Below are 14768 nucleotides of genomic sequence, written 5' to 3'. Positions count from 1 at the left end.
TTTGCTAATCATTTAGCATCTCTTATACACGGCTGGACATGCTTTGGTTCGTTTCTGGCCTTCCTTGGATCGTGTGATGTGTTCTGTACCTCGCAAAACGGCCTTGGAACATGGAAATCTAATGCATTTGCCTTAAAAATTGCGTTTTCTCTTCGCCAGCATAGAAACACATCAGGTTCCCCGCTCAAAGCCGAGCTGAGATAGCACACGCTTTTCACACAAGCGACAAGTGCTAGAGAAGCCTGTTGTTCTCAAAACAAACCACGATTTATAAATCAGCTGCCCACATTTGAACTGCGCTGCTGCTACAGCTTAATAAAAACAAAAAGCGCAACAGCCCGCTTGCCGATGCGGTGGAAACACGGCGGCCTACGAAGACCGGATGGTGCCGCGGCACCCACCTGCACTGCAGCGCTCCTAGCGGCAGCCGCCGGCATTCATTGCATCCGGTGCCACCCGGGAGGCCGCGGACGGCACACTAGCCAGTATATTCTAGGCACTATACCTGAACTACGGGAACCTCCGCTCCAATGGGACGACTAGCGACGCGGCAGGCATCTAGTAAAGGAGGCATTGGTCGAGCGCGCGCCAGCCTAGTAATCGTCACTTCCTCCGCAACAGGAAGTGCGTCGGCTGCGAGCGCCGTCTCTCCGCGACTACCCTGAACTACGGGAACCTCCACTCCAATGGGAAGACTAGCGACGCGGCAGGCATCTAGTAAAGGAGGCATTGGTTTTAACTAAGGTCCCTAAATAGGTAAACTATGGTTAGAGTCAGCGCCTCCTCTAGAGAGGCGCTGTTAGAGTGGACACTTTAACCATGGGTACGTTGTACTTGTGATGACGAAAAAAAATGTGATGTACTTTTGGGACCCGGACGTTGGAAACTTCCACTACGGTACGTGCCCACTTCTCGCTTGCAGTACATCCACATCCTAATGGGATGATATGTGTCGACGCTTTCTTACCAGGGACTAATAATGACGTCTAGCAGGATCAGAAGCGATTTCGTCGGTTCGACAGCTCGCATGCCTACGCACCAGTGGCCCGTTGCATATCATTAAGGGAACATAATTTCCGAATAAATCAAGGCATTTCCTTTCAGCCGCTCGAAACGCGCTGCGCTAGCATTCCTTTGTCTTTTTCTCTGGTTTAGATGAATCGGTCTCGCATTCTGGTGCTTCATGAACCAAGATTCAGGTCACGACTCCTTCACCATACGCTCACTTTCGCGCGCTTACACGGTCAAACGCAATCATTTAACTGAACTTCATTGCCCCGGGTTATTTCACATAGGAACGATCTTCCAGACCGCATAGCATTCCTATCGCACCGTGAAACGTTTCGCAACAATCTGAGTTCGATGTATTCGTAATAATGATCTCTCAGTGTATTACAACTCTCTATAAAATGCTACCTCCCATACTCGGTGCCCTCCAATCGTTAATGAATACGTAAACAAATAGGCACCTCGACGCCGCGCTGTCTTGACCAGAATGTTCACGATTCAAGTGGTCAGTGTGGCGCAACTTGGGCAAAAAGGGTACGTGGAGCAGAAATATCCAAAACGCAGGTCCGGGTCACCCGATGAAGCCACAGCGACTGTCGGTGACGCACAGTCTGGTGATGCACTACGGCCTCTTCAAAAAAATGCAGGTGAGTGCCAGGTAATGGGCAGGGCGTGCCTTTACGGCCAGTAACGTCATTTGGGGAGCGTGTTTCGCTTGACTGAAATTGCACTGTTGTGCATTGAGTAAAACATTCTTGGCTACTTAGCTCTTGGTGGAATCCCACATCAGTATACACACGCACACCCGGTAGGTCATCTAAAACCGGGCTTACTGGGAACTTGGTGCGAACTTGATTTTACGCGGCAGTGCCAAATTGCAGTGTCTGTCAAATCGAGCGGCAAAAGTGCACACTTTAGAAGTGCACTCGCCAAGTGTTATCTGGTGAAACACAGGGTTTGCTTCCAAAGGTTTTAAGGGGATAGCACTGGCTCTGCTGCTGCGGTGCATGGGGAATTGATATTGCCTCGAGTGCTTGTAAACTCCACAGTTTTCCTCCCTTTAAATGCTCTCCTACTGTTTCAGTGCATTTCATTCTCTTGAACTCAAGTAGGTTCGCCAAGAGGGGCACGCTGTACTCGCCATTTCGTGTCATTTACTATAAAAAGTGGGCAGCAGGCTCACACACGTGCAAAAGTAGCTGCAAAAAGAAAGGAAATACAAATGAAGCACACAACCACAAAAACGTGATTTGATACAACTTAAACAGGACAACAAAAAATTTGGAAAGTGAGGAACAGTGCAATATACATAAGCGAAAAACGCACTATGTGGGAAGGTTGACATAGGTAGACTATAGAGAGTGATTTCTAATGAAATCGTAGTGATGAAATCTGTGAGCCCAAAGCATCTGATTTCTGCAAAGAGCATTGGTTTGAAGCCCTTCGGGACTGACGCTGCTATTGTGCTAACTCGGCCAGTTGCTAGCACAAATTATGTTTTTGTGTTGCGACGCTGCAGCCATCCTATGGCATGGCAAAGGCCTTTGAGAGGTGCCCCTGTGTCTGGGCACTCTCAAAAGACATCTTTGGGTGGAGTGTGCGCATGCTGTTGCGAGTTTCTTGGCTTGTGACCACACTGTTTGCAACAGCAACTGTTCCTCGGTCTTGTAAGACTTATAAACGAGATAAACCATCAGTTTAAAGAAAATCTTGATCAGTCATTGCTCTAGCAAGAACATGAACTGTAGGACGAAAGCACGAATGCAAGAATCCTTTAGAGCTTGTATTACATTGTAAGTTATGTTGTAGTTATTATGAAATTATTTCTTTCCACATTGCTCATTCAAAACTGCTGTGCACAGCTTAACCATGCTATTTGGGGAATATTAAAATCGTAATAAGGCTGCACATAATAAATAGGCGAAGCAAGCATCATGCTGCCTTTACGAACTTCGTTATTTGCCTCTTCCATCTCCCTACTGCCACCATCCAATGTTCCTCCTATGGTCTTCTTCAGCCTTGGCACAGTTCACTCCCGCCACCTTTGTTCTCATCCCTCCTCGGATGCTATTTAAACATTTGCTATGGAGGCTGATTCATCAGTTCCATTCACATTGATATACCAGACAGGTTTAATTAAAGTTGCTTTGGTCACTTGAAGTTTCCACGACACTATATAGTCCTTTGTATGCAGAGCCACTGTTTGGTTGCCCCTTTCTCACGAGAACAAGGCCTCCTACCTCCAGCATTGGTAGCATTGTATTTTGTTTCTTGTCAAAATTTATTCCATTCTTTTACGGTAGTTTGCTTGGCTGTCTTTGGTCCTTTTTATTTTTGTGAGCTGAACCATCTTGTCGAGCTGCAGACACACATCAGTAGGAAGGTGCGTTGGCTTTCCAGTTGCAACAACGAGTGGAGTACATCCTTGGGTGCGAGCAGTGGTGATGAGCTCTCGCTGCATCAAGGCACCACTGCCACCTTCCCATGAAACGGACTATGTACTGCTTCAGGTCCCAAATAGTTCCCCCAGTCCATGAGCTGCTGGATGACATGGGGCATTAAACCTGCCGATTCCTGTAGCTTATAGCTCCGAAAAGCTGGACCATTATCTGACGCCAAAACTTTCATGCTTTCAAACATTTTGCAGCTGAACAGAGAGGTCATGCTCTTGGCATCATCTCTTCTTGGCTTTGCTGCTAACATTCTTGTACATTCGCCCACGCACACAAGGGACACTTGTGTTTTCTTGACACCTTCAGACTTCTTTTGAAGTTAGAAAAAGTCCAAGTGGGCAACTTCAAATAGCGTCCCTGAGTGCTATGACATTCTTGTGTTGGTTGCTTGGATTTCACCTTATTCAGCCGACATTTGTGACATGACTGCACATACCTTTTCACATCTTTCATGTATGGCCAAGTAAACCGCTTTGTGAGCTTCATGTAGTTTCTGCAGAATCTGTCATGTCTATCTGAATGAGCACTCTTATGATATAGGTCCAAGATTTTTGATGCCAGGGTTGGAGGCACTGCAACCTTCTCCTCTACTGTGTGCAGGAGGGCTTGAGTGCCTTCCCAAATTTTAGCAGCGTTTATTGCTTCTTTGTGAAGTGCTGGAGAAATATTTTCTGCTGCAAATTAAAAGACACACAAAAGGAAGAAACATACACGACGGCACGGGTGACACTTCCAACTGATTTATTTTGGGGGCTGACCCAAGAATAAATGGAATAAATAGAAATGCATGCGCAAGCTATTCACAAACTTGGGATATCCAGCGGTCGAACAATCTCGTCTCTGATTGGTAAGGCATGATTGATATATCACTAATGCAGCAACTTGAGTTTCTTTTTCATATAGTAAGCTTTCATAATTAGTTTACGTGCCGTCTGTGAGTCTTACTTCTACTGAGAATGACTTGGAAATAGCCTTGCAGTGCACTGGCAATTGAGGCTTGCCATTTTTCATTAGATTTAGGTTGTGTTCCATGGTTCGTTCATTTATACAGTGCCCGGTCTGCCCAATGTAGGACTTGCTGTAAGGGGAATTTCATAGACCACCCCTGTGGCATATTTCCCATGAGTTGGGCCTTATTTCTTGCCACAGATTTGTCAGCCGGTCTTCTTATGAGTGGTTCTCGAGCAGAGTTGAACCACCTTGACGGGGCCAGAAAAGGCAATGAGTGCCAGCTTTCTTGAGGTTCTGAGTGACCTTATCAACAAAAGGAATCACTGCAGGTACTAGCCTCTCTTGTGGCACTCCTTGTACCTTTACCTTTCGTAAAAAGGTTTCCGTTACTAATGTCACCAATGAGTCAAGGAACCATGCTGCCTTAATTTGCTGGATCTGATTATCGAAAGATGCCTGTAATTTGTGTGTACACAATTTCTTGGTAGGCTCCAGGCAGAGCATTGCAGTTCCATGCTTGGCAATTTTAGAATGGCAGGAATTGTACAGCGGCACTCCTTTCTTGGCACGTGGAAAATATTACTAGCAGGCTTTCCCGTCATGAAAAGTTAATCTTAAATCTGAAAATGGGAGGGTGTTACACTGTGTAAGTTCATGTCTAAATGAAAGCCCTTTGCTGTGGTTCTTAAAAATGTTTAAAATATCATCGCAGTGCATAGAGAAGCCTTATCTGTTAAAAAGAATCGTGCTCCAAGCTTCACCTTTCACTGCAGAGACTCGGCTACAGCGTTGACGACCGCCAAAGGAAAATCAGCTGCCAAAAGGCGGCCTATTGGTCGAAAGATCTTTGCAAGAGCAGGGGTCCAACAACTGAAGTTGAGGCCACAAGTTATACCCTGTGTGCACAAAGTGTCACACAGCACAAAAGGTTGGGAACCATCATGGCATACCTCACGTTTTTTCTGTGCCCAACAAGATTTTGAGTTTGCTGTGAAAGCAGACAGGGCTGCCACACTAGGCATGAGAAGCCCTTTGTTAAGTGATACAGAGGTGTTGTTCTTGCCGCCCCCTCTGCATATTGGCCAAAAGGAATGTTGCGTGAACCACTGCTTAAAGGGAAGCTGAAAGGTTTTCCAGGAAAAATAAGTGAAGAGCTGTACGTAATGGTTTTCAACCCTCAGAATTCGAATATTGCATTAAAATTGAGCGAAAGAAAGCGCAAACAGCTTTTATTTCAATGAAAAGTGCAGCAGCAGACTGGGGGCAGCTCACGCGCCTTGTTTCCGCCTGTGATTGGTCGGGCGCCTCGACGTCAACAATGGTGTTCGTCTGGACTAACTGCTACCACTACACATGAAGCACGGTGCAAGGTGGCTTGGCGCTGTTGTTTTGCTGAGACGGTAATGGTAAATTTCGAAATCTTGCGTTTTTCTGAGGAGTTAGGCATTGCTCCCTACATGTAAGAGTCGATTGCGAGGAGCCGGCCTCTCCAAGAAGCAAAAGCAAAAGATGCTGGTAGCAAGCAGTGCTTTCAATGTGAACGAAAGCGAAGTGTTAGCATCTCCTCGTGTTATAAATGCTCTTGGGTGAGGATGTTTTTTCCAAAGCTACGTTCAGTGATCCAGTGAGTTCGTTTCCGGAGAAACAACTGTATACTGTTATGTTCCTGCATGCCTCCTTGTGTAACGTAAGCGGAGATGCGAACGTTGGCATTTGTGTGCTGCCCCAAAGCTGTCAGGAATCTACATAGACGGTTTACATGCGGGAAAACTTTTCTGGCTCTTGTAGCACATGTTGATCAGACCTTGATCAGCGCGCCATGCGCACGCTACTCGTAACCGGAATCGTAAAGGCGGCGAATTCCGTCAGCCACGTGAGACGGCTGGTTTCTCTCTGTGCACGAGAGAAGGGGCAGCGCAGCGTCCTGGCATGCGCCGGCTTTCAGACGCATGCAAACTTTACGCTTGCACTGCGTTATGATAGCTGCATGTAGGCTGTTTCACAACACACATGCGAATAGAAAATTAACGGCGGTTTGCGACGAAACCTGCGTCAAGGGTGGGAGATAAACATGCACCTTCCATTCAGCATGCTAACACGAAGGAGCTAGCAGCAAACCAAATACAGGTTTGGATGAGTTCGTGTATTCATAAGGTCTTCCAAGACCAGTTACCACCTGTCCGCCCGCACCCGTCCCATCTTTGTGTATTTGTTGCCCCGACCTTTTCGCGTGGTGTTTAGAAAGCCTGCTAGCAGCAAGTTGTACTCTCACTCATTCACGCATTATTGATAAACTCTGGTAGTAATCGTCGTCACGGAAGTGGTTAGAGCACAGCGCTATTGTTCTTGAGCGCTTGAAGTTCTTTCGATTCACAGCAGCCTCCCACTTAGCTGAAAGCTTCTTGTCTTGCGGGAACTAATGGAACATCGGAACATTGTCGCGGCCGCTGGTGTTCGTGCAACCGCAGGCTGCACAGAACGCCGGCATGATCGGCCTACCAGTTAAATTGGTGCTGTGCACGTCAACTACCACTCTACATACACACAAACAAAGGAATGCAGGGTCGAGCGAAGCAGATTAGGACGGCATGCATGCAGAAATAAGCACGGTCAGGCACGTTCACGAAGACTGCGAAGGAATGGAACACCAGTGCTGACGTGACTACGCCGCGATTTTCGGTCTCCGCTTGCATTGTCAGCGTCAGCAGCAGCGCGCAGCGGAGCTACAGTGCAATTTTAACTGGCGATTATGTCGCTCCTAGGTGAAAAATCATCCCCAAAACTTTACCTGCATGGTTCATAAGGTTCCGGCATCCATATATGAGTGTCTTATTGAATTCAACAGACTCTTCAGCTTCCCTTTCAGGGAACGTGCGCAAGAAATAAAAAAGGAGGAGGATAAGGGCACATACAGTCGATCCCGGATATATCGAACTCGAAGGGGATCGTGAAATAGTTCGATATATCGATAATTCGAAATATAAAATATGCATGTCAAAAGCTTTTCTAACAACTCCACACATCTCAAGGCAGTTTCCCGATGTCATGACTAATGGTAACTTACCGATCTGTGCCTCCAAGGCGCGTAAAAAAATAAAAACACAGCGTGATGACCAAAGCACGTTATTTCGGAAAAAAAAGTCTGTGACCCTTGCTTGCTTTTTCTTCTGCACCATCAAACTCATTAAGCTGTCCTCAAGCTTGTTGACAGTGTCCAAATGAGAAAGGCCAGCTCCTTCCATTGGGCCACAACAGCGGCGAATGACGCTGAAAGCTGATGCAAGTTCAGCTGCAGTGCCTGCTGGGTGGTCCTCTTCGTCGGAACCTTCGCCGCTGCTCGAGTCTGCGTCCTCATCAGCCATGATGTCAGCCACAATCTCCTCATCAGCGCAATACGCTAGAGCTTGCACGCCATCATCAGTGCTGACGAAATCGCGTGCTGTAATGCCGCCTGGGATGGCGCGTGGGAATGCCGAGAGCTCGCGAAATTCGCTGTCCAGGCATCCAGTGTCATCGTCTTCATTGTCAAGACATCCGTCGTCTGCAGCTACTAAATTTGCGTAAGCAGTGCACAATTGTGCTTTTCTTCACGTCGTTCCAAGCACCAGCCAGCATTTGAATGGCTCCGAGAAGGTCCACCTTGAATTCGATCCCTAATCGAAGGTTGATTAGGAGCCTCTGCACCAGTCGTCGTCTGTTCCGAACCTTAAATGGTTTCACAATGCCTTGGTCGAGAGGCTGAAGTTTTGCCGTTGTGTTTGGTGGCAGAAACTTGAGGGTGATCGTCTTTAATGGGCAGACGACATGATGGGCCAAACAATTGTCAAGAAGAAGACAAACATTGCGGCCAGACTTCTCCAGTTCGGCATCCCACGCCTGTAGCCACTCAACGAAAAAAATCGCATGTTATCCAAGCTTTTTTATTGGACGCGTATCGAACCAGGATGCCTTTCGCATTCTTAAAGCAGTGTGGCTACCTGCTCTTTGTGATAACAAACGGCCGTAGTTTGCATGACCAGTCCATATTTGCGGCAAGCAAAATCAATACACCCACTTTGCTGTTCTTTCCACCATGGCATACAGTGCCCTTCAGATGCAGTCTTGTTTGGCAGCATTTGCCAAAACAGTGCCGTTTCATCTGCATTGAATATTTGCGACGGTGCAAAGCTGTCGGAACTATTTGGCCACTCTTCGGACAACCACTTCTCTATGTGACTTGTGCTAGTCGCCTCGCCTTCGCCCGAAAGGGTCTTTCCGACGATGCTGTAGCGACTCTTAAATCGCTGCTGCCAACCAGTGCCACCAGTGAAGGTTTCTTCTCCGAAGGCCACAGCAAACCATTTGGCCTTCTCCATGAGCATTGGGCCATCAACAGGTATGTTCTTGGCACGTGTCTCCAAAAACCAGGCGTACAATGCCTTCTCGACCTTGTCAAAGGTTGGGAAGCGCACACGACACGCTCCAGGGCGACTGGAGTGCACTACCTTTAGCATAACATCGGCTTTGTACATGAGGATCGTACATGGGGTGTTGCGAGGAATTCCGAATGCCGTGGCGACCGACGACTTTTTCTCTCCAGCCTCCACCCATCGAATGATGTCCACCTTTGTTGAAAAATCCAAATTCTTGCGTTTTTTCATGGCCATGGCTCTGGAACACGTGCCAATAGCGGAAAGAAAAACGCACTGCACCACACGAGTCTCAAGCCTTCGCGTTGGCCTCGTGAATAAAAGGAACAAAGCGAATCGAAAGAGATGCCGCTCAGCGTCTCCGCACTACCACAAGGCCAAGCTGCACTGACCTCGTTCGTCTCGCTGCGCCAGCGGTGTCAGCCAACAAAAACACAGGAAACCACAAGAAACGGGCACCTGCGGTGAGCGTGGTTTTTCCCTCCCGCATTTCTTTCACACCCATTCGCACTCTAAATGGACCTTGTAACGTGCCTTTTACCCACACGCCCCTTTCTTGGAGTGCGGTGCGGCGCGCGTGAGATCGCGGAAACATCGCGAGAGCGTCGTGAGGAGAAGCGCACTTGCGGGGGTGGGGTGCGATAGAAGAAGCACACTTGCAGGGGTGGGGTATGGTGGGAGAAGCGCACTTGCCGAAGCGCAGCTCAGCACGGAGTTCGATCCATTGATATGCCGGCGCACGGGAGTTTTACATGCGCTAGCAATAGTGAACAATAGTGTTTTTGCGGTCTCGTTCATCTACCTCAATTTGCCAGTAACCTCGCGTTAGATCGAGAGATACAAAATACTTAGCTCACCGCAACCTGTCTAAAGAGTCATCGAAACGTGGTAGTGGGTGCACGTCCTTCTTGGTAACATTGTTGAGGCGTCGATAGTCAACACAGAAACTAAGCGTTCTGTCTTTTTCTTGACCAGAACAGCCTGGGAGGACCATGGACTGTGCTAAGGCTGAATGACACCATCATCTAGTACTTCCTTGACTTGGGTTTGAATTGCCTCGCATTCTTTCGCCGAGACACAATAAGGCTGTTGTTTGATGGGGCGTGCGTCGGCGGATGTCGTTATTCAGTGCTTTGTGATTGGCGTTTGGCCCAACTTAGTAGACTGAGCGAAGCACGCGTGGAATTCGTTCAAGAATTTCTGTAGTGGGCTCTTTTGATCGTTCGTAAGCTTGGAGTTTGCATAGATGTCTCTGAGCGAACCGTCGTCTGTGTCCACTTCAAAAGCAAAGCACTCGACGATGTCCGTTGATGGTCCGGCGTAAGCGACGGAAGTGCCACAAGAAATGTGCCGATGCTCAAAGGTAAAGTTGGCAACGAGGTTCCACAAGGCTTCGAAGTTCACGAAGATCACGAAGTTCCACAAGGCTTCGCGCTACACAAATACCTTGGGTCAGCAACATAGAAATGTTGCCGTCTATAATGGCTTCTCACAGTCTTGCAGCTCGTCGGATTTGACCGGAACCATAACACTCGCACGCAGCAGTATTGTGATGCTGTTTTATGAAATGCGAAGTGCAGATCTGTGTCCAATGGCGTCGGTCTGTGTTGTTGCCCTTTGTGTCGACAAAGTGATGCAGCAGTCGCAGAGGTACCATATGGCACCATATTCCTGGAGAAAGTCCATCCCAAGAATTAATCGTGGGAACACTTGCGTAGAACCAGACAACTGGCAAGAAAAGCAGCACCGCGAATTTCTGCTCTGGCCGTGCATAAGCCAAGCGGTGTGATGACATGGCCACCTGCCGTACGAACTGGTGCCCCATTCCAGGGTAACGTAACTTTTTTAGGAACGCTGGCCAGTTTGCCACTAAGAATAGAGTAATCGATGCTGGTATCTACACGTGCATTCATTTTTCTGCCGTCGATCAACCCATGTATGTCCAGTGAAATCTCTTTTGCGGAAGCTGTTTCTGGCGTCATCGAGTTTTCGTTGTTCTGCGGTCGGCACGGTACGAGGTCTTCAGTGCATCAAGTATCAGCCTCTGAAGGTCGCTGATGTCACTTTTCCCAGCGTGGACTTGGTAATCTCCCATGTGTTGTCCTTAAGGTGGTATCACGAACAGGGAAATATCGCCACAGTGAGGGTGAGCGTGACTGCTGCTGCGATGTGCCTGGCCTGCACTGTTTGAGGAATTCTGCGATGTCGGGAGGCCTTTGATTGAATCTAGGTCAAGGCAAATTGATAGAAAAACCCCGCAGTCCGAGTCGTTGGTAGGGGAACTCCCGATACACATGGCCAGCTTCGCCGCCGTGGTAGCACAGCGGTCGTCGATTGGGTGCTTGCCAAACCTCCGATTTCTTCGCGGGTGTATCGGTGGTCGTCGAAGTATGGTAGCGAAGTTGTCGGAGCGGCTTGCGCCGATTGCAACGTCACTGGTGTCACAACCTAAGTAGGTGCAAAAGCTTGGGCAAGGCTCAGTGATTTTTCTGCATAAGTCTTGCACGGGGATTCGCTTGACAGAGGAGGTGCTTCACTGCTGGAAGGAGATGCCTGCAGTGCTTGTTGTACTTCGTTGCATACGACGCTGGCGACGTACCGTGGTGCTTCTGCAGCTCGACATGAACCACTGATCGAATCAGCTTTCAAAGCAAGGCGGCGTAGCACCCGAAGCCTACTGGCGTATCCGGAAGGCAGGCGGCATTTACTTGTCAGTTGTACATGTTCGACCGTTGCTGAAGCGTCTTCTCCATCGCAGTGGCTTTGGTGAGGAACTCCGCAGTAGTCTCGGGCGTATTCCGAACGAGACTGCCAAAGAGCTGTTCCTTTACGCATCTCGTCAGATGATCCACCTTCTTCTCTTCATGCTTGGATCGGCACGCTGAAAGAGAGGCGTCATGTCCTCCACGTACATTGTGACGCTCTCGTTGGCCTTTTGAACACATGACTGAAGGGCTCGCGCCGCTTTTTCCCGGCGATCGGGGCTGGAGTAAGTCTCCAGTAGCTTGTGCTCGAACTCGGGCCAGGATGACAGGGCACTTTCACTGTTCATAAACCATGTGTGAGCACCATCGCTGAGGCTGAAGTAGACGTTCCCAAGTTTGGCGTTGTTGTCCCACTTATTGAACGCAGCCACGCGTTCGAACTCCACCAGCCAGTCTTCCACGTCTTCAAATGTGTCGCCATGAAAAGCCGTCGGCATTTGGGGGTTCAGCAGCGTTAGGTAACTTGATGTCAACCTTTCCGTAGAAGTGGCAGTGGTCGCAGTCATCATTTTTTCCTGGAGGTTTCCAAATTCTGGGGCGAGGCCTCGGATTCGCCGGCTTGTGCGGTGAACTGGAGTCAACTCCAATTGTGGGGTGAGGTGGTTCTTGCTGCCCAGTGGGGTCTCCTGCATAAGTTGAGTGTACCCAGCAAGCTTCGCCAAATTGTCACGTATACCCTGCTGTAGTATACATGCTGAATGAAGATCCAGGTGTTTGCACTTTACGAAACGTAAGCGGCGACACGCAATGATGAAATGAACCTCATTCTCCTCTTCTTCAGTCCCCTTGCTGTGCCACACCTTGTGGCGGAGATTTCACAGCTACCTCTATTCTACACAAGAAAAAGTAGGAAGACACCTATAAAGAAAGGGGTCAGACAGAGAGACACAATCTCAAATTCAAATTCTTTATTTCTGCCTTGTACAAATACAGACAGCGGAGGCGCAGAAAAAGCTGTCAGAAACAGCTTGACAAAGCCGCAGCCCCCTTTCGCTTGGCAGAGGCTTCACAGCAAGGCTTTTAAAACAAAGGTAATTGCAGTCATAACACTTATACATAATGAACAAATACAAAAGAAAACATAACAAAATTATACAATATTTAGACAATATTCACCACAAAGAAGAACAGAACCTACATGGTAACATACATAGTACGCAAAGCACTGTTTGACGCACTGAAAAGATCAAAATTATTATGTACATAAGCATTTAAGAGGGAAGGAAGAGTGAATTGTAGGCGTTCTCTACCGGAATTTATTCGAGGGGTTGGCACTACCCAATTTTCCGCATGTCTTGTCTTGTAGGTCGCTTCTCGGGTACGTAAATCAGCAAGGTAACGTATGTCCTATTGTTTAACAATATTTCTTCAGATTGTAGACTCCACATGCACCAAGGTTTGCACGCATGCTCTAAGACGTGCAGCTCATGCTGATTTCACACTATATTACTGAGGAATGGTTTCATGTTTGTGACCCAGTCTTAGTTGGATAGCCACTCGTCGTATTTCACTGGAGCCTCATAAGAAGTGATCCATCCTTCTGGGTTATGAGAAGACTTGTCAAACATTTCTGGTCATATTTGTTCAACTGGCTGGCTTCTCATGCAGCTTACACGGACTTTAAAGATCAAAATTATTTCTCCTATATCAGTAAATTACTCTTCCACAATATATATCAAGAACACCGCTCCCTGGTAAGCCAAAAAACACGAAATACGGGTGAAGTTCCTGCACTTGACAGCATCTTCTAGGGCGCAGTTAATTCTTTAGTAATCGACTACACTGTGTTTATCCATATTCAGTCCTAACAGACTGAATTTGGCAAGTTTTGCGAACATTTATGGAGCCAGCGCACCCCAAATGCAAACAGATGCTTAGAAATCTGGGACATCACACTGATCTACCAGTGTTGGGGTTTCGACGTAACATTAAAAAAATTAAAACTTTGAGCTTCATTTTCGTTTCTAATAATTGACCTATTGTCATGTAAAAAATGACAACAGAGTTTTCAAAGTCAACTTTTTCAGTCTAAATTGATTTATTGTCTTGCTTTAATGTCCCTTTAAAGCAGACAGGAGAGTTCCTGCCATAGCATTCTGTTGTGAAAATCGTTGCTGTTGCATCGCTATGGCCTGAAGAATTGTTCTCTCGTCACATGATGCTGCATGTCCCAATGGTTGTTTGAGTACCACCTGGTTAAATCAGCTAACCTGCTAGCAACTGGAACTGTTCAACTATAACACTGTGATGCGGTTAAGCACAACTGCCTTAGGGGAACGTTTGTCAATCTTCTTGCAGGTGTTCCGCCCGTACCATGCCAGCTCGCACGACATGTGCCGCTTCCACTCGGAAGAGTACATTGACTTTCTTGAGCGAGTGACACCACAGAACATCCAGACCTTCACCAAAAGCCTGAGCCACTTCAATGTTGGCGATGACTGGTCAGTTTTTATTGCAAGTGGTATCCATTCCACATGGTGGGGCAGCACAGCAGGGGTCGGCTTTGTTGTTTAGTAGCTAGGAGCAAGAAAAGAATGCAGTGGTGAGTGGCAGCACAGTATTGCTGCCAAGTGAAGAGGTGCTCTTGAGCAGCTCTTGGTGTGGCCAAGGTTATGATGAACAGAAGTGCTTGGAGCTTTAGTCGAAAGAGTATGGTATGCTGTGTCTGGTTTTTCTTCTAATTGCAAATGCCGTATTAGTGGGTAGGTAAAGGTACGAATTACGGACAGTTTATTTGACAAAAAATGCCACATTTTCATGCTATGTCATGGTATTGAACTTAACAAAAATGGTACCATGTTGGTATTAACAATAAGAACAGATGACTGCAATGGTAATCTTCAAAGCTTCACCACAAAAATGTTACATAAATTGAATCAGCAGAAATAATAATTTAAAATAAGCTTTTAAAAATTCAGGGATTAAGTCTAACTGGTGCGGATGTTTAGCAAAATTGTTAATCATGTCGGAAGTGCTGATATTAATGTCTCTGTGAGAGCACACAAGTGTGAGCCTTGTGGATCGAGTGGTGTAGCTTTTCAATAGTTCAAGGGTGGAAGGATTCTACTGTGGCAGTAATGATTGTAAGTCTGAGGACTTCTATAAAATTCTTCGTCTTAGTGATGAAGGGTATCGATTCCTATGTTAAGATGCATGTATGGCTCTGTTTTGTCTCCAGAGAA

General features: G+C 47.2%; 1 protein-coding gene across 2 annotated transcripts in view; it reads left to right on the top strand.

Moving 5' to 3' along the window:
- The first annotated feature begins 678 nt into the window (after window positions 1-678).
- The window catches only part of HDAC3 (histone deacetylase 3), a 173997-nt gene continuing 159907 nt past the window's right edge, over window positions 679-14768 (top strand). Inside the window, exons 1-3 of one of the 2 annotated variants that reach the window (XM_050167612.3) lie at window positions 679-897; window positions 1573-1655; window positions 13885-14027. In XM_050167612.3, the coding sequence (XP_050023569.1) occupies window positions 840-897; window positions 1573-1655; window positions 13885-14027 (284 nt within the window). In that variant the 5' untranslated portion in view covers window positions 679-839. The remainder of the gene's footprint in view (window positions 898-1572; window positions 1656-13884; window positions 14028-14768) is intronic. The other variant, XM_050167611.3, reaches the window with a different exon arrangement.

Source organism: Dermacentor andersoni, chromosome 11, assembly GCF_023375885.2.
Source record: "Dermacentor andersoni chromosome 11, qqDerAnde1_hic_scaffold, whole genome shotgun sequence".
NCBI classification, from domain to species: domain Eukaryota; kingdom Metazoa; phylum Arthropoda; class Arachnida; order Ixodida; family Ixodidae; genus Dermacentor; species Dermacentor andersoni.
Note: the sequence above shows the minus strand (reverse complement) of the source record. Positions and strands in the feature narration are given on the sequence as shown.